The sequence below is a fragment of the Chionomys nivalis genome, chromosome 7 (assembly GCF_950005125.1).
Source record: "Chionomys nivalis chromosome 7, mChiNiv1.1, whole genome shotgun sequence".
NCBI classification, from domain to species: Eukaryota; Metazoa; Chordata; class Mammalia; order Rodentia; family Cricetidae; genus Chionomys; species Chionomys nivalis.
The window spans coordinates 49275848-49294113 of NC_080092.1; the positions used below are offsets into that span (position 1 = coordinate 49275848).

An 18266-nucleotide genomic window follows, 5' to 3' on the forward strand; every position below is an offset into this window, starting at 1 on the left:
ATGTAAATGTATTGCTACAATAAAACATTCTTGTGTCAGAGTTTTGTTGTTGTGACAATGTCTATGATAAACACTTGGAAGGAGAAAGGGCTTGACTCCTGGTGGAGAGGATATGAGTGGGTGGGGCAGCTCACATCACGACAGCTGGGGAGCTAAGAGAGCAAATCCTACACTGGCTAGCTCTCTCCTCTTCCCCTTCATCCCCATTTTTATCCTAGCTGGACTCCCAAGCTACGGGATGGCAGAGCCTGAACTCAGGGAGTGCCTTCCTCCTTTGGTTAGTCCGTCCTGACATCCTCACATACATCCTAGAGGTCTGCCCGACTAACCTCCTAAGAGATCGCAATCCAGTCAAGTGACAACCAGGCTTAACCATCAGAACTATATATGACAGGTGCACCCTAGGGCCAGGAAGATGGCCTCCCAGGTAAAGGCACTTGCCTCCAAGTCTGTCTCATCTCAGGAACCCACACAAGGGAAGCAAAGAACTGACTTCTGCAAATTGTCCTCTGATCACCACACAAATGTGTGCCATGGTGTGCATAACACACACATACAAATAAATATAAAAGTGCTGAAGATTATGTCCTATGTGATTTTATAAATGATCCATGTATAATAATTACATTCTGTCTTTTCAAACAGAAAGCACCCTATGGAAGTGTAAAGAAAACAGTCTGAAACAAGGTGAGGTAAAAACCGACCCCCGTACTACAAATAGAAATCCATACAAGAGGACTCTGAACACAGTGTTCGTGCTTGTGCATGGTTACTGCACACGGAGCCAAGAGATGCACTTAACATACATAAGGGTCCCCAGCATGTTGTTAGCGGAACATAACATAGTTTGCTTGCCAAAACTCTGAAGGGCAAAGATTTACTAACACTGCCCTTTTTTGGGAATAATTTCAACTTACTCTGTGAAACACAGGTAAACATGGCCAGAAGCTTTTTGTTTTTAAGTATTCGAATTCTTGGAAATATTACTTGAAGAAGGAAGGAAGCGGTACCCTTCTTCCCCACCCCGTCTCTCTGCAGGGGAATATTGTTTTTGAGATGGGGTCTTGCTGTCTAGCCCGGTGAGAGCAGCTTCAGCACTCAAGACCTTCCAGGGGCTGCGATCACAGGTATACACTTCTTTTGTGTTCATGTTTTGAGAACGAAAGCTCTGTTTCCTGTCTCTCTACTCACTGACTTGGGGATGTTGCCAAGCAGACCAAAGCAAGATTTACATCTGCCAGTGAATCTAACTGCATACAAGAGTTACCTGGGGAAACCTAGCTTCGGTGTTGAGACCTAGACCCCACTACAGACCCACTGACTCAGAATTCATGAAGTCTTCCTATATTAAGTGTCTACTATGTATAAAACTATCTTGCACTCCATTTTCCTGGGGCTTGGGAGTGGTATCTGATACAATGGTGACAGTTTGTTTGTTCTCAGTTTACAATACCAAGAAAGAAGATAAGAAATAGCTGTTCTAGGCTTCATTCAAAGTATGCATCATGGCATAAGCCAGGTAGTCTTGAGATAAACCTCACGTGTCACTTCAGTCCCTTTAAGAGGTGAGGCCTGTCACACGGTAAAATTGGATAGGGAACATAGAATTCTACCAACTCAGAACAGAAGATAAGGCTCCTGGCTCATCTCCCTCTCCTTTCTCCAGCCCTGCTGGTCCAGCCACTCTCAAGTCTTCACAGAGATCCCATCAAGGCTGGTTCTAAGTGTTGACCCTCTGTACTGCAGTCTGCAACACCGTGAATCTTCTCGACAGTGCAGGCCGACTCTGCCTTTTCACCTCTCTAGAGGTCTCCAGACCCCTGTGTGTCCTCTTCCTCTCCACACGGAAACACTCCAAGTCACCTCTTAAGGAGGTGTGGGGTGAACCATGATGGGCAGCCAGCCACATGGGAGCTGGGGAAGGTATCCCAGGCAGTGACCAGCAAGCTCAAGGGCAATGCCGCAAGAGTGACTTTCCTTAGGGTTCCCCATCTCTCCCAAGAAGTGGAGGTCTGCGCACTCTTTGACCCTGAGTGTGTGCTTTTCCCTCTGTCAAGGCCATTCTCGTTTTCTCTTTCCCACGGCCAGTTCCTCCTCACCCTGTCTCAACCTGGGCAACCTTCCTTGCCCCGAGACTGCATCAGTGCCCCTTTACTGTGGCTCTGAGCATCCTATACTTTTGTCCCAGCAGCTAATCACACTGTCTATATGCCCCACGAGACTCCAAGAGCCTTAAAATCAGTAACTGCATCTGGTCGATTATTGGTGTCTGCTACAGGCATGGACTAGGTGCTTCGTTACTATGTATGGCATGAATGAAAGGGGGAGAAAAAGACATGCCCTATACATTCCCCAACATCTCCTCCCCTCTCCTGTACTTCCCCTTTACGCTTGACCTTGAACACAGGGAGCAGGATTTGGACAAAGGAGTGGCTTTCGGGAGCGATTGGGAGCCCAATGAGAAAGTAGAGAAGGCATGCTCCCAAGGGAGCCACACAATTCAGTCCTGGAAGGGTTAGCGCCAGGGTGCAGAGACGACACAGCTCCACACTGTGACTCTCACCAGCTTAAGGAGTTCCCCCAAAGCTTCTAGGAATTCAACTAGCCCCAAATCAGGGTGTGGGGTTTTGATGATGAGAGGAATTCCGAGGCTAGCCGGCTCAGTGGAGCAGAGTTGCTGGTTTTATTAGAGCCATTTTAACACAGCACAAGGGTTGACACAGCGGGGCACCTGGATGAAGACACCCGAGAGTGGGCACTGGCTCTCAAGATAAGCACTCAGTGGACTTAGCTAGCTACACCCTTCTGGTGACTCTCAAGCTGCACCTCAAAAGATGTGAAGAATCCTTCTATCCTCCCCTGGTCTTTTGATCAGCAATACAGGAGATGGCCCCAGAGATACCTTTCCTGGAATTATAATCTGATCAAATAAAATCAGAGGCTTCTAGAGTTACAGAAGGAGTTTAATACCTGTTCATTCCCTGTACATGGGGCTTCTGGTGAAATTTTTAGAAAATGACAGGTTCCTGGCTAGCAGGAATAAAGGGCTATTAGTTGTGCTGGAATTATTGCTCCTGCTGTTGGCAAAAGCTTCCTCCAAATTCCAGAGAAAGTGAATTCTTTTCCTCCTTCTCATGGCCCCAAGACCTGCCTTCCTGTCCTACCTCAGATGAAAAATAGAAGCGAGCATTGCCACACACACCTCTGTTTGCAGCACGCAGGAGGCAGAGGCATCAAGACCACCAGTTTGGAGCCCACTAGGCTTCCAAGTGGGACCCTGTCAAGGAGACGAGATGGAAGAAAGGGACAGAAGGATAAAATGTTGGGAGGAAGTCTGCAGAGAGACCTGTCCGTTTATTCTGCATTTGCTGAGCTTGGGAACGAGGAGCTGAGCAGTTCATCCCCTGGATTCTGGATCCTGGAGATAGAGCAGAACTCCTTCTTAGAGCTTGCTAACTACACACCAGGACTTTTGTATGAAATTCAAGGCTCTTGACTGCCCAAAGCCTCCAGATGATCCCATGCAGCAAATATGATCCCCAAGGGATGACAAAGGAAGCGGAGGCACCGAGCGTGAAATAAACGTGCAAGCTCACAGGCAGCAAAGGAAGGATCTGGATACAGGACCAAGTCTGGCCCCAGAACCTTATGCTGTGCTGCTTCCTTCTGGGCACACAAGCCCCCAGCTGTCACTGGATGTGGTTTTTAGAGACAGGGCTAGATAAGGACTAAGCAAGCAAGAGACTATCAAAGAGAGGCAGGTGCAATAGGGGAATTCAATGAGGGTTGAGGTAGAAGTGGCCTCTGAGCTGCTCTGAATAGGGCCATGGGCCATCTCGCTTGGTAAGAGACAACTGAATTGAGACGTGAATGCTGGGTTGTTTGGGGAAGCTGTTCCAGACACGGCAGGTGCAGAAGCTGGGATGCTTCTAGAAGATTTCATGTTTCATCTCACAGAAGAATAAATTCCGTGGCTGCCATGGGAGTTGCAGCCCTTTCCCAGTGGAATCTGGAGCAGACGAGCTGGTGGGAGGTCCCATGTATGTCCCCCAAAGCTGGCTCCCCTGGGCTGCACCAAGCTCCCGTGCTTTCTCAGCAAACCGGTAAACTCACCTTTTGTTTGAAGCTGTAGTTCCCTGAGCATTCTGAGTCATCCTGCCAAATAGTTGTGGCGTTCTCTCGCGTCTGCCAAGTCCCCTGAGCCAAGCAGTGTCTGTAGGCCCTTCTTGGGCTCTCTGAAAGTAAACAAGGCTCTAGAGGAAAGGTCAAAACACACAGCCCATTCCCTGAGCTCACTGGAAGGTCCTCACCCTTGGCTAAAAAGCTGTGGAAAATCCCAGGGGAAAGGGATTTTCGGTTTTCGATCTGGGGGCTCATTAGCATCCCCACTGTTTATTTGGGATGGAAAGAAAAACACGGAAGGGTCTAGATTTTGTAACTAACCATGATCCTCTAATGTCCGTAGTGTTTACACATGTCTCTGAAGCTAGAAGGCCCCTGTGACTCAGAGATACTATAACCCTGAAAGGTACAGTCTACTGGGAGATGCTGACCTGAGCCCCTGTGCATCTCTCCCTACTGTCCAACAGGTGGCGCAAGGAAGAAGACAAAGCCATTGGTGCAAAGCAGGCAGGCTCAGGACTGACACATAATAAGCCCACTTTCTGAGCAGTGTCCTGGATTCAGCTCTACAGCCTCTGAGTCTTACCGATGTCTTCATCAGGAACTGGGTACAATACTGCTGTCTATCCTCTATGATGTGAAGGGAGATGGTGTGTGTGTGTGTGTGTGTGTGTGTGTGTGTGTGTGTGTGCGCAGATGATGGGTAAATCACTCAGCTCACACTAAGTGCTGTTGTCACTTGACCACATCTACCCTAGATGCCCCATGAAAGGTCCTCCTATGTGGAGGATCGAGTAGGACACACAAACGAGACGTGGAAATTTCCATAACGTTCCGATCCCAACCCTATACTTCTTACACCAACAGTAGCTATTGGCCATATTTAATTAATCGGTACCCACCCTACCCAGGAAGTACTTCCTCCTGCCCAACTGACATCTCAGACAACATGCTCCAACCAAGCTCTTGACCATCTCCAAATCTGCCCCACCCACAGATTTCCCCACCCCAGAGGATGATAAGCCCATCCTGGTATCCCCTAACCCAGAACCTTAGAATCATCTCTGTTCCCTTGCAACTTCTAGCCCTGTCTGCTCCATTAGCAAGTCATATTCTCTTTCACTCAGATCCTAGATCCGACCCTACCTTCTACATCCCCTTCCTTCCTAGTTAGAACTCTTCTTTCTTCCCTGGTTTATTGCTAACTCTGCTGATGGTATTGCCCTCACAGCTATGAATAGCCCAGTTGCTGTGTTTCTGCTCAAAATCTCCCAAAGGCTTTCTAAGGATGAGAGTCCTTCTGTGGCCGTCCACAAAGGCTTGTAGGAACTGGTCTCCTCACCTCTCTGCCTTTACCTCTTATTGTTTCTCTTCCTCCTTGGCTCTATCTGGGTTTATCTTCTCTCCTTCTTGGAGGCACACTCCTCTCCAACTGCACACCACGGTATGCTGTGTGCTCTCTCCTGAACACGAACCCCTTTGGGCTCAAACTCGTAAGTCTTCACTGAAGCATCACCTTGCCATTGAATCGTTTTTCAGCCACCCATTGCCCCCGCCCCACTCCTCCCATTCCATCTCCAGCTCTTTGTCACATCCACGCAAACAGAGGATGCCCATGCCCATTGTCTACCCTTCTTACTACAGGGCAAGCCCTGGGAGAGGGATTTTATTCTGGTTTGGTCACTAATACATCCCGAACATTTAAAAATGGTGTGCGGCACACAGTGGGTACTTGCTTGATATTGGTTAAATGGGAAAATGACAATAATGCCACATGAAACTTGTGCTGGCCATGCCAATCATAATGCCCCTGGGAGGGCACAGCTCAAAGTTGAGCTGGGGAACACACATGAAAGTGTCCTAAACTGTTACAAATGCTAAGACAGAGACTGTGCCGGTACAAGAGAGGCCGCAGAAAGACAGGGGTTCATTGACTTCAGGGGAGAAGCTGGAGGAATGCTCTAGAAGGATGGAAAATTCAAAGTGAGAACTGAAGTTGGACTTGCAGGCGGAGCTTTAAGGAGGCATCCTGAACAGCAGAGAGAACAAAGGTATAGGCTAGGAACAGTGCAGCCATGATGGGGTACAGACAATGCAGCCATCGTAGGATGGAGATATAACGGGGTGGTACGGTGCAGTTATCATGGTGTGAGGACCTTGTAGCTGTGATCCCATGCTGAAAAAAATGGGTTGTAGTCCTGGTGGGAAAGAAAGGGATGCTCACGTCCCTCCTTTGGGTTGTGAGTCTAATACGTCTTTTCAATTGCAAAATTGTTGTGTTTTAAGAGGCATGTAGAAACTGGAACTTGAAACTGCTCCCAAAGAAAGATGCAAAGGACAAGACCCTGCACCTCACAAAGGAATGGGCTGAGAGACAAAGAACTCTGCCGAGGCTGGGACAGGCAGGGACCTCACATCCACCATCCCATAAGGCCCTGAAACCTTTGCTCTGGCCTGAATTGAATAAAAAAACCATCTGTAACAGAGAACAGAGATAGTGGAGGCCACCTGGAGCTGGCTCACCCGCCTCCAAGAAAGGATGGTTGACCTGCTTGTTAGATGGACGTATCTTCTGGCTGTCATCTCACAGTTTCCAACAAGCTGTAGGTGTTGAGGAAATTAGACCTTTCCTACTACCCCGAGCTGGGCCAAATTGTAAATCAATCTATTTCCCTTTCATAACTTCTGTTTCCTACTTTCTTTTGGAAACCATGGAAACCGAGGCAGTGGGTAAGGACCTGCGTGTCTGGTAACAGCAGCTGTACAGATGGACCAGCCTGGGAGCTATTCATCTTGACTGGAGGGGAAGAAGAGAAAGCAGGCCAGGATGCCAGAGAGGTCAGCAGGACCAGATTGCAAAAGGTCACAAATGTCCTTCTCGGTTCTTGATATAGGGAGCCAAAACAGGGGCTGCCACTTTCCAAAGCTTTACAGGAGGTGGTGGCGGGGGTGAGACTGGTGCAGTAGGGACACCAGGAAGCAGCTAAGCGAGGCAAGGCTGCTGAGCTCCCCCAGCACCATGGGGGAGGGAAGGGAAGCAGGTACCAACCAGATGACGTGGAGTTAACACAGGGCCAGGTGAACATGAGGCCATGCCTGATGGGGAAGAGAGGAGGCTCCTGCTTTGGTTTCTCCTAATCCAGTTCCCACTTCTTCCTGTCCCTCCATTTCTGTCCTGTCTGATATATCCGTTCTACCACCAACATTTTCTTTAACCTTTTCCCTTTCTCTCCAGAGCCGTTATTTTCCCGTCTGGAAAGTTTTGAACTCTCCATCCAAGTCCCATTAACAACACCAATTTAACAATACTTCTTCAAAGCTGATGTAAAGAAAGCCGTAGATTATTTTTTTCCTCTGTACAAGAAGCCATACGTTGTACAGATAGGGGCTCCCCAGTCTTTCTCGTGTCCTTTTCCTCCAAATGACCAAGGTTGAGACCCTTGCATTCCTCCCACAACAGCCGGGTTCTGGGGGAGTTGAATCTGGACTCTAATCTAAACATTACCCCCAAAGTACTGTATAAGGGCAGCAGACAGGAGCCTACAAATTATGGGGAAACAGGGATAGAATATTTGTCAAGCATGTGTGAGACCCTCGGTTCACTTTCCAGTGCTTGGAAGGGGCAGAGGCAAAGAAATACGACACAATACTGAGATCATACAAGAACACTTTAAGCATGAAGACTTAGGAGAATCTCTTGGTTAGAGTTCTTTCTAACTTCCCTCTGGCTGCTCTACCAGGACCATCTGCCCTTCAAAGGAACTGTCAGAAATGGCTAGGAAGAGACCCATTACCTTCACTCCACCAAGGTAGGAATGAAGGGCAGGGAACGGAGACATTTCCAGGAGAAGAATGAGGCCAGCACACAAACTGATCGAACGTTCCATTGCAAAAGATGCCTGTGGGGAGAAAAGAAGGTGGAGCAAATATCAGTGTTCTCCCAGAAGGTCTTCTGAGAGAGAGAAAGATCCAGAAGCTTAGAGCCCACTTTCCCATCTTGGGAAGCTGGTGTAACCTTTGCAGAGGCCAACACAGATATCCTTCTCTCTGGAGGAGCCAAGGATGAGGGCTGGGACTGGGAAGCACAGGGATGCTGAATGTAGCCCCCAACACTGCCTTTGTCTACCCAACCTGACCCCAAGTCACTGTATGGAGCATATTGGTTTTGTTTCGTTCTGTATTAACTGAACTCACAGAAACTCAGGGTCAGGGGTAAGATGTTTGGAGGTCTATTCAGTGACTTGTGTTCCATAATTAAGTAATTGGCAAGGTTCACCAATTTGAGTATAGAAGACAAATGATGGGTCGAAGGGGGTCTGTGGAGTTGCAGCTTTTGGTCACACATATTTAGCACTATTCTATGCATTTATAGCATTCCATTTGAATGTTAGTTCAATAAATTATTAGAAGAGTTTGGATCACTGTAAATTTAGGAGATGGTTTATATATCAGTTCTTGGTAACTAGAAGGTTCAAACAGAACACAGCTGGACAAACCTCCTAGAATTCGATGGAAGCATTTCCTACCACAAGTTCCTGGGCTTCTCAGAAGCCAAGCATCACCTTCTCCCACCTCCTTTTTATTAGGGTGGTACCCAAGGGCTTCTTGAGATAAATAAGCAGGTTCCTAGCATCAAACCCCTGTTTAATAACGACCCAGGTTAACCCAGCTATGAGCTACTGTGGGTCACTGCCAAACTGGTGGCCAGGTAACAACACTTGCTCTGCTTACATAGCCACTCCGCTCACAGTCCAGCTCCTTATGAAGATGACCAGCCCTACTTTGATCTCAAAAGTAGTATTCCCCTGAAATGAAAAGTGGATTTTGTAGTTGGCATCAAGCCTGGGCCAAGGGGGACTTCACAAAGGGCTAAGGGTGACTCTTGAAGGCTCTTGCTGGCTTTGAGTCATGTTCTCAGGGAAACAGAGTTGCTTCTAGCACTGCTGGGCAGCTGAATGAAATGATTGACAGATGTCAAGAGGAGGAAGGGTAGCCTTTATCTGTTATCCATCCGTGATGTTCAGAAGGAGTAAGTCAACACTTTATGGTTTTGTTTTCATTGATTTGATTTGACATTTTTTCGTGTGTGTGGATGTAGTATGTACGGATTCACCTAATATGTCAACATACGGACAGGCAAGGCTATGGACTGAATCACCTACGACACGTTTGCTAGAATGCTCTAAACATAGTGTAGACTGGAAAAGGAGAATTCCATTATTGTTCAGATCTAGCTAACACCCCCAAGAGATGGGGAACCTCCATGCACCTAAATAGCTTCCCAGGCCAGCCTACAGGGGTCACTCATGTCAGATGACAGGGTAGTAAGTACACTGTGCAGAGCTTCAGTCGGAGCAGCTTCGCTTGCATGCAGTCCATCCTACCTTACCATGAGAAGTGAGTCTGTATTGCTTCCCCTGAGCCTGGTTAATTGTCCTATCCAATTGAACATGGAAGGAATGACACAGCACTTTCAAGGCCCATTCACAGAGGGAACATGGCTTCTGGTCAGGCTAACCCTTAAGAAGAAAAGCCATACAGTATGAGGAAGCCCGGCCTCCACAGAGAGGCTGGGTGTAAGCATCCTGGCCACCAGTCACTGCTTTACTTCAAGAACCAGTGTCAACCCTCTGAAACAAACATTAAAGTCCCTTTGGTGATTCAGTCCCCAGTCTTTAAACCTCTCAGCTACATCCCAGATATTACAGTGCAGAGAGAATCCATGTCCAGTGGCCCTGAATCCTTACCCCATGAACCGCGAGAGACAGTAAATGATTATCATGGCTCTAAGCCACTAAGGTTGAGGGCAGCTTGTTACACAGCCACAGATAGCTATTGCACGTGCTTACCAGAAGGTTGTTTGCGCAAGTCTCTCAGACACTTCTCCTTATACTGAGCCCACTTCCGAGTTGTCTCCTCCAGGAGAGATCCTGTAACCTAAGCACACAGAAGCATGGTCACAGCCAGGCAAGGTGGCACATGCCTGAAATCTCTGCACTTAGTGGTCTAAAGTAGGAGAACTGTGAGTCCTAGGCCAGCCTGAGCTACATGGTGAGATTCTGCCTTAGAAAGAAAACACACAAGCAAAACCAAACAAATGAAAAAACCAAAGCAGCAACAACAACAACAAAAATCCACAAGATCAATCCCAAGTAGCTGCAAGTCCAGCTTTGGGCCTATGTTATCACATTTGGGTCCTCAAATTACCTTCTGAAATAGTCCATGTCGAGAAACAGAATTTCCCTGGTATCTCATGTTCTACTTAAAAATAATTCTGAATTTTGCCTTTACTCCATAATATGACTATAGTTGTTTTGACAAAAGTATGATTTTTTTTTCAAGATCTTCAAGGTTGACATTTCAAGGGAATGTAACAGTCAGGCCGAACTTGCACACACTTGGACAGAAATGCTTGAGCGCTCCTGAGACCATGTAGATCTCCAGAAGAAAAGCATCTTGCTGAGAGGAGCCTAACAGCGCGATTAAGAAGGGCACACACACACACACACACACACACACACACAATGTATGCACACGTGTAAGCATGCGCACCAACGTGCTAGGGGGAAGGTACACTAACAGAGGAGAGGAGGGCAGATCAGACTTAACAACTTAGGTGGCCAAAAGAGACCACCCATTAGTTCTCTATGGGGGTCACTATTTTGGGGGTAGCAGCTGATTGTGTATGTTTACTTAAATTTGAATGACTTAGGAGGAGTATTGCCCAGTTCTCTAGAGACTCCTGTGTACCTCACAGTTGCACCTACCATATCGCTAGCACATGATGCATGAGCCCCTTTTACTGGCTAGAGACACGCTGCTCATCTTCTTATCCCATATCCCTCTTTCCTCCTCGGCACAAGGCCTGACACACAAAGTGGGCTTCAGCAAGAGTCCTCCACTGAACAGCAGGGAAAGGCCTTGTGAAATGGAAAGGAGGTCTAAGTTCACAGAGAGAGGCTGGTAGACTAACTTCCATTACGGGAAAGCCCTCAAATGTAAGCTCCATCTCCAAGGTTCTATGGACAGGACAGTCAACGTTAGAAAGAAAAACATCCAAAGGCCTCAGGCGGACTCCTTGGTGGCATTGGTTCTGGACACACACACACACACACACACACACATGCGCACACACATGCCCACACACACATTTTGGAAACGGACTTGTGTGGTGACATTGTTGGCCCATAAGTTTCCAAAATTTTTCAGTTTGTGGCACCCTTAACTATCTCAGTAATTTTCCAAGGCATTCCCAGACCAAAATAAGGTGGGGGGGAGAGAAACTAAGGCCCTGTTTATTAAGTAAATAAGTTTAAACAGTTTGTAAATATTTATATTTTAACAACTTTGAACCTATCGGACATTGCACAATTTCTCAAACTTTGGAATGGGATTAGACATCACCACCTCCATTTCCTGTTCCAGACTGGTTTTGCTCTGTTTGGTACTTGCTTTTTTTGTTTAAGCACAGCCCCTGCAGACGGCCACATCTTTCGTGGTCTGATAGTAAGTCAAGCGACATGGTGTTATAGAGCACAGCCACGAGGCTAGCACTTGGGGTGGGGGTAGGAGGACCAAGAGTTCAAATCCAACCTTAGCTACACTGTAAGTTCAAGGCCAGCCTGGGCTACATGAGACTATGTCAATTAATTGAATTCAGGTCTCATCCCTATGCTTGCCTGACATGCGCAAAGCCTGGGTTCTGTCTTCAGCACTACAAAAGCAGAAAGACATGAAATCTTGAGCTAAGAGTTGGCATGGTATCTGAACAGTGATGCAATCACTATTTCCTCCAAAAATGAAGATTTCCCATAGAATTCACCCACTGAATTCACCAAAGGGGTCCTGGGCACCTTGACACACAATCTGGGGACCATGACATTAGTCAATAAGGAGGAGCCGTGAGAATATAACAGCTGGATTTACCTCCTAGCTTCATTTTCCATGAATCTCCGTTAACAATAGCCCTTTCTGAGTTGGATCCCAAGAGACACCAAGTAAGCTTATTAAGATACCATTTCATGGAATAAACGTCCTAATCGGAGATTAACTGACTCATATTTTCTCTCAAAAATTTCAGCAGATGAATTAATAACTAATCAACAAGTTTTAAAACCCTCCAAGTCATGAAAGTAAAAGCCTCCCTTGCCTAAAGGGCTATTTGTGCCCTGTGGCTCCTTACCCAGACCTGCCTAAGGAGGAGAAGCTGAGCTCAGTCTCTGGACTAAAATTCTCCCAGCTCCCTTGCTCTTTGCCAGGACTAATGGTGATGGCAAAAGTAGAAAAACAGGAGCTGGAGAGTCGGCAAAGTGCTTTGCCACACAAGCAGAAAGCCCTGAATTTGCATTTCCAACACCCATTTTAAAAGCCAGGCCTGGAGCCGGGCGGTGGTGGCACACGCCTTTAATCCCAGCACTTGGGAGGCAGAGACAGGCAGATCTCTGTGAGTTTGAGACCAGCCTGGTCTACAAGAGCTAGTTCCAGGACAGGCTCCAAAACCACAGAGAAACCCTGTCTCGAAAAACCAAAAAAAAAAAAAAAAAAAAAAAAAAAAAACAGGCCTAGGTGTACATGCCTGAAATCCTATAGTTACAGAGGAGGAGACGGGGGACCCCATCTTACAGGCCAGCTAGTCTGGCCGAATCAGTGAGATCCTAGACCAGTGAAAGACCCTGTCTCAAAAAACAAAGCGGAGAGCATCTGAGGGGGACACCTGACGCCAACCTCCGGCCTGAGCGTGTGCACCCAAACACAACCACATGCAACCACATATGCCAACCACACACAGTGAGAAATGAACTAGAGATTAAAAATCAAGGATCTCTGCAGATTCGAGGCCAGCCTGGACTATAAGAGCTAGTTCTAGGACAGGCTCCAGAGCCACAGAGAAATCCTGTCTCGAAAAACAAAAACAAAATAATAATAAACAAATATCAAACAAACAAAACAAAACAAAACCTACTGAATTTGATCAGCCTAGGGGAGGTACACAAACTGGGGTCTTCACGGATACTTATTTAAAACACACCAGAAAGACGGGAGGCATGTCTAAAGCCAAACCCAGCTGAGCTTCCAACGTAATGGGGAGAAGAGATGCACAGGGAGGTCAGCTTGACCTTCATCCCTCTCTCCCTACCAAGGCAGCCTGTATCCATGACCAGCTCAGCTGGGAAGAGATCGAGAAGGTGTGCTTGGGAGGAGAGCATCGACTGACTCTGCTCATGCAAATCTCTTTTTGGGTTAGAGAACTGAGTATATCACAGAACAAAGAAAGGGAAAGGCCCAGGCAGCCAGAAACGGGGGGGTGGGAGGGGGGGTGGGAGCACAGCTTTCACCCCAGAGAGCACCTTCCCTCCCAGACGCTTCTCTCCACACAGGCTTCATCTTACTTCCTTTTCTGTGCTGTTTTATTCGAACCAACAAAGGAAGCCATATTGTTCGGCAAACTTTATTTTTCCACCTCAAAGGCGCATCCATTTCAAGCTGTACCCAAAACTGCTTTATTGTTGCTTTTATTCAATGCCCCACCTTTAATTGCTGCATATAATCGCTGCATATAACGAATGTGATACAATTTAACTTTTAAACCCCCCAGCACAGGAAGTCAAAGTTACTTTTGGACGCTGCTAATAGGATGAAAATCCTCCTAGCTAGACCTTTGGGAGCTGCATGTGAATCGCGGTTCCTGGGGCAGAGAGCCCACACGTTTTTAAAGGTTTTTGATAGCGTACCACTGAACTGTTTATCTTTGCCAATTTAATTTTTTAAGCCCTGCTCCCTCTCACACTCCAACCAACAATGTATAAAATCCACTTCTCCTAGACCCTTTAAGAGTTTGTTTTTAATGCCTAATAATGAAAATGAGGGGTGGGTGGGTGTGAGCCAGCGCCATTTCACCACCAGCGTTTAGAAGCTAACGTAGCTCTGAGAATTTCTCATTAAGTGAATTTTATGAAGATTTCCTGCCAGCACACACATGCCACAGTCATTTATATCTCCGGGCAGGGAACTCATGTATGAGCGAATTGCATGGATGTCTACACAAAGCCTAGCCATGTATAAACATCCAAAGACTCTGAGGTTAAATTTGGATAATCAAGGGGAGATTCATCAGATCCCCAGCCACATGCTGCAGAATAGGCAGAGCCACACACAGTGTCCGCACACACAGTCTGAGTGACAAGAGGCCAGGAGACCCTCTGCCCAAGGGCATTTTCAATAGGGAAACACCAGAGTAAAAGGGCTAAGGTACGATTTGGTCAGTGTTGCCGGCCTGAAGCACTGCAGAGGCCGCTGTTATACACAGAGTCATAGGTCAGCAGCTCCCCCAGAGTGCTAGAGAAGACAGGGCGCAGGGCCACAACCCACTGGGTAGACACAACGGCTCCCCAGCTCATGAGTGTACATGAGGGAAGGCAGTCTTGTAACTCCCTGGAGCTTCACGCCCATCTATTTAATGAGTCCACTAGTCATGTTCTTCTCATTCTGCAGGATGAGGTATAAGGAGGCGTCTTCCAGTGGTATGGCCAGGGCTGCAGCCGTGCTGGTGTGTGCTGGGCAATTGCACACGTAGGAATTGGGGCTGCAGTTGTACTGGTGTGTGCTGGACAATAGCACACGTAGGAATCGGGGCTGCAGCTGTGCAGTAGACACACAGGAATAGAAAATGAACCGGATGAAACCGCTGGAGACATTGGGTGCTTATAGGGATACCCAGAGAATGCAAGCAAGGATGGCATTTCGCCAACTCTCCCTACAATGGCACCGCCAGTCATAGTGGAAGCAGCAGCCCGAGGTCACCTGCTCCTTGGGAGTGTAGTCCCCTCGTAAGACTTTGTCACCATAGCAAGATTCCCCAAGACCACCAACTGTCCCCAAGTTGGCAGAGATTGAGGGATGGAGGCAGCCTGAGGGAAAGTTTGGAGGCAGCCAGTCAGCAGCAACGATGTTTGCCTGTCTAGTCTCTGGCAGAAGGGCTGGGAAAGGGGGCACCTCTGCCCTCCCTGGATGCAGGGTGTTTTCATTATGAAGCTGCAAACGGGGACTAAGAAGCCATTCCCTAGGGGGTTTTCTTTCTTGGATGAGTGACATTGGGGTCCCTTCCAACCACAGCCCTGAAGAAATGAGACCTTGGGAAGGGAAGAAGGAAAGGGCTAATCTCCTTGGATAAGAATAAAGCAATCTACTGAGGCATCTGTGAGGGACATGCTAATACATCCAGCAAGCCCTCGGCTCTCCTACTGTGGGTCGGCACTGATGAGTGTGAAGCAGTATTCCTTGCCCTCCATAGGCTCAGTTTCCCCCTCTATAAAGTGGGGACACTCTCCCTCGCAGGGCTGCTGAGAGGACAGAATGAGGACCATAGAAGTGGGGACACCTGACACCAAGCTTGGTGCCGCTGACTATTGGTGTGTTCCTGCTGTTCGTATGTTTTGCCACTAATAAAAAAAAAAAATCACACAATAAATATAGCATGAATATTCGCTGTTTTAACGTGGATGTGAATGAACAGTGGGGAAGTATTGGGTGTGTAGCCCCCAAATGTGAGTGAGGGTGAGCTCTAGTTGGTGGGATCACTGTGATTTGACATAGGTAAGTCTTTGGATTCGATCTCTTCTAATATTACAGACCACAGACTACAATAAAGAAAAAATATAAATATTTGCAATAGGAACAAAAGAAAAGAGAAAAGGCACAGAAATGTGACTCCCCATGACCATTCAAACCAGGGGAGTGGCTAAGAGTGTACAGGGGGTACAAGCAGCCACTCACAAAAACTGACATGGATGATGTTTCTAGGAGGATGTAAAGGGAAGACTGGGGCACAAATAATTTGTGCTTCATTATTTCAGTTCTGTAAAACAATGCACAGACAAGAGATTTTAAAAAACCCAGCCAAAATACAGCAGTGAACAGAACTCTGTGGTTATGACTAAGTGTCATTTCTTAATATGGTTTTCTTCTTCCCAAATTGCCTCCAAGGGACCTCAATTGCTTCTAAATTCAGAAAACATGCACAACTGATAATATTAAGAAGAATAAGGAATAAAAATCTGTTCTTACTTGCTTGATGGAAGCCAGCAGAAGCAGGGTGAGGAAGGACCTCCTAGGGCCCCAGAGCAGACGCATCCCAGGAGAGGGGAGAGGATCGGTCCTCTGGGCCACAGGGATGCCCACCAGTTGTGCCCGTACCTGGGGCAGGGACCCCTTTCTGCTTCTACTGGGCACTGCCAGCCTTGGTTGGGGCCTCATCTTCCTGGCGCCCTTTCACAAGTGCAAGCACATCCCTCCAGCACTCCAAGATGTACCACAGGCGGTGGCCTCCTGCATTCCTCCTTGTCCAGAGAGGAAGTGTTTGCACAAGTCCTCTGCGGGCCGCTGAGTGTCTGAACTGCTCTACAGCGATCTACCGAATCTCCAAGTTTCTCATCCCCCGCCTGCCCCTCCTAAAATCTTAGGAGATTTTTCCCAGACCTACCCCAAGACGGCTTGCTGCCTGGGACTTCCTCAGCAGGCCCAGAAGAAAAAGCAAGGCATGCTTTTCATCCTGAGGATTCTACTCCGTGCACACAACCAGACTGAGGTTCGGACAGCTGGAGAGGATGGGCCGGGATGCCAGGTGGGTATCTTTTACAGTAGAATTTCTTTCTAAGGCATCAAACTTTTCTAAACTCCTCTGGGGCTAGCCACAAAGGCAGAGCCACCTCGGAGCTCTAGTTGTGTCAAGGTGACAAGGGCGGTTTGCCTGTCGCAGAGACAACACCTCCAGACCCAAGGCCTGCAGCCAAAGCCCATTCAGTGATGAGAGTTACGTCTACACAATAGCAAAACAATGGGTAGAAAGCACAGAGATTGGCGCCCCCTAATTGCCCACGTGTTCTGAGCAGGCCGTTGTGTTCTGAACACAATGATGCTCTGGCCACCTGGATACTTATGGAATTCATGACCCACCATTTACTGGCCAACACCCCATCTTCAGCTGTCAGTTACAGAACCTTCCATGCCCTTTATAACAAATCTCCCGAGCTCAGCTACTGGGTCAGGGGCTGCTCTTTATCACTCTGGCCTCAGAGCAAGCTCCTATACTCTAGAAGGCGCTTCTTGTCTCTAAGGCTCTGCTTGGGCCCCCTTATCCTACCTCTGTCTAGATGGTTCCCAGCATACTCTCCAACTTTTCCAATTGTAGACCCAAGTAGAAGGTGACAGACAAAATGTCAGAATGGCAGGAGTCAAGAAAAGCAGGTTTCCGTCCTCCCCTCCCCTCTTTCCTCCTCCACCCCATTCTTTTTTCACATTTAAGTCAAACCATAGCGCATCTCCATTAGCTGATCACGACCAGTGAATTCTGAACATTCAGGGGAAAACAGGTGAATACCACTATATAAAAGTCCCCCAAATCCTAAAACCCTTGTGTGGCAAGATTCAAACCTTAATAGGGAAAAGATCAGTCTGAAAAGGACTCCAAGGTGGGCTTTCGTGTTGGTGTGATTTCCAGAATCAGCGTGGTCATCTCTTTGGGATGACAGAGAGCAGAATAAAGTGTCAGGGAGGGAGGAAAGCGTGTGTGTGTGTGTGTACATGTGTGTGTGTGTATTGTGTATGTGGTGTGTGTGCATGCAAGGTGTGTGTGTATGTGGTGTGTATGTGTATGCATGTGTGTGTATTGTGTGGTGTCTGTGTGTGTGTGTGTGTGTGTGTGTGTGTATAAAGCCATTCTACCCACATCAAGGGGAAGATTCTAGGTTGCATGGTGGGGGAGAAAATGCCTGCTTTGTACGAATATTCCACCTCTCTTCTTTGAATGTTTCTCAAAGGCATCTCTCCTTTTCCTCCCTCCTGAAAGGACTTGCCTTGGCCTGCACGGTACAGCTTCCCCACCTGCTACCTATCGGGATGGATGCCATCTAGTGACAAAATGTGGTAAACCTGTCTGTGAGAGCACTGCCTGGTTTCTAGAGTTACCAAGAGCACAGAACACGGGTGCTCAGGCCTCGTCAGCAGGGAAGAACAGATGGAGGGACACAGCACAAATGCCACTGCCCCTTTACATCTGGACGTCTCCAGTGCTGCTCCACACGTAATGAGGAGGTCGTGGTCTTCTGAAGCCACACAGACTCTTCCGGCTCTCCTTCCCTTCCTGCTTT

General features: G+C 47.6%; 1 protein-coding gene across 1 annotated transcript in view; it reads right to left on the reverse strand.

Moving 5' to 3' along the window:
- Nucleotides 1-16266, reverse strand: part of Glp2r (glucagon like peptide 2 receptor) — a 55028-nt gene extending 38762 nt beyond the window's left edge. The window contains exons 1-4 of the mRNA XM_057776791.1: nt 16186-16266; nt 9972-10059; nt 7917-8021; nt 4114-4235 (exon numbers count right to left, since the gene is read on the reverse strand). Of these exons, the coding sequence (XP_057632774.1) occupies nt 4114-4235; nt 7917-8021; nt 9972-10059; nt 16186-16251 (381 nt within the window). The 5' untranslated portion in view covers nt 16252-16266. The remainder of the gene's footprint in view (nt 1-4113; nt 4236-7916; nt 8022-9971; nt 10060-16185) is intronic.
- Between the last annotated feature and the right edge of the window lie 2000 nt (nt 16267-18266).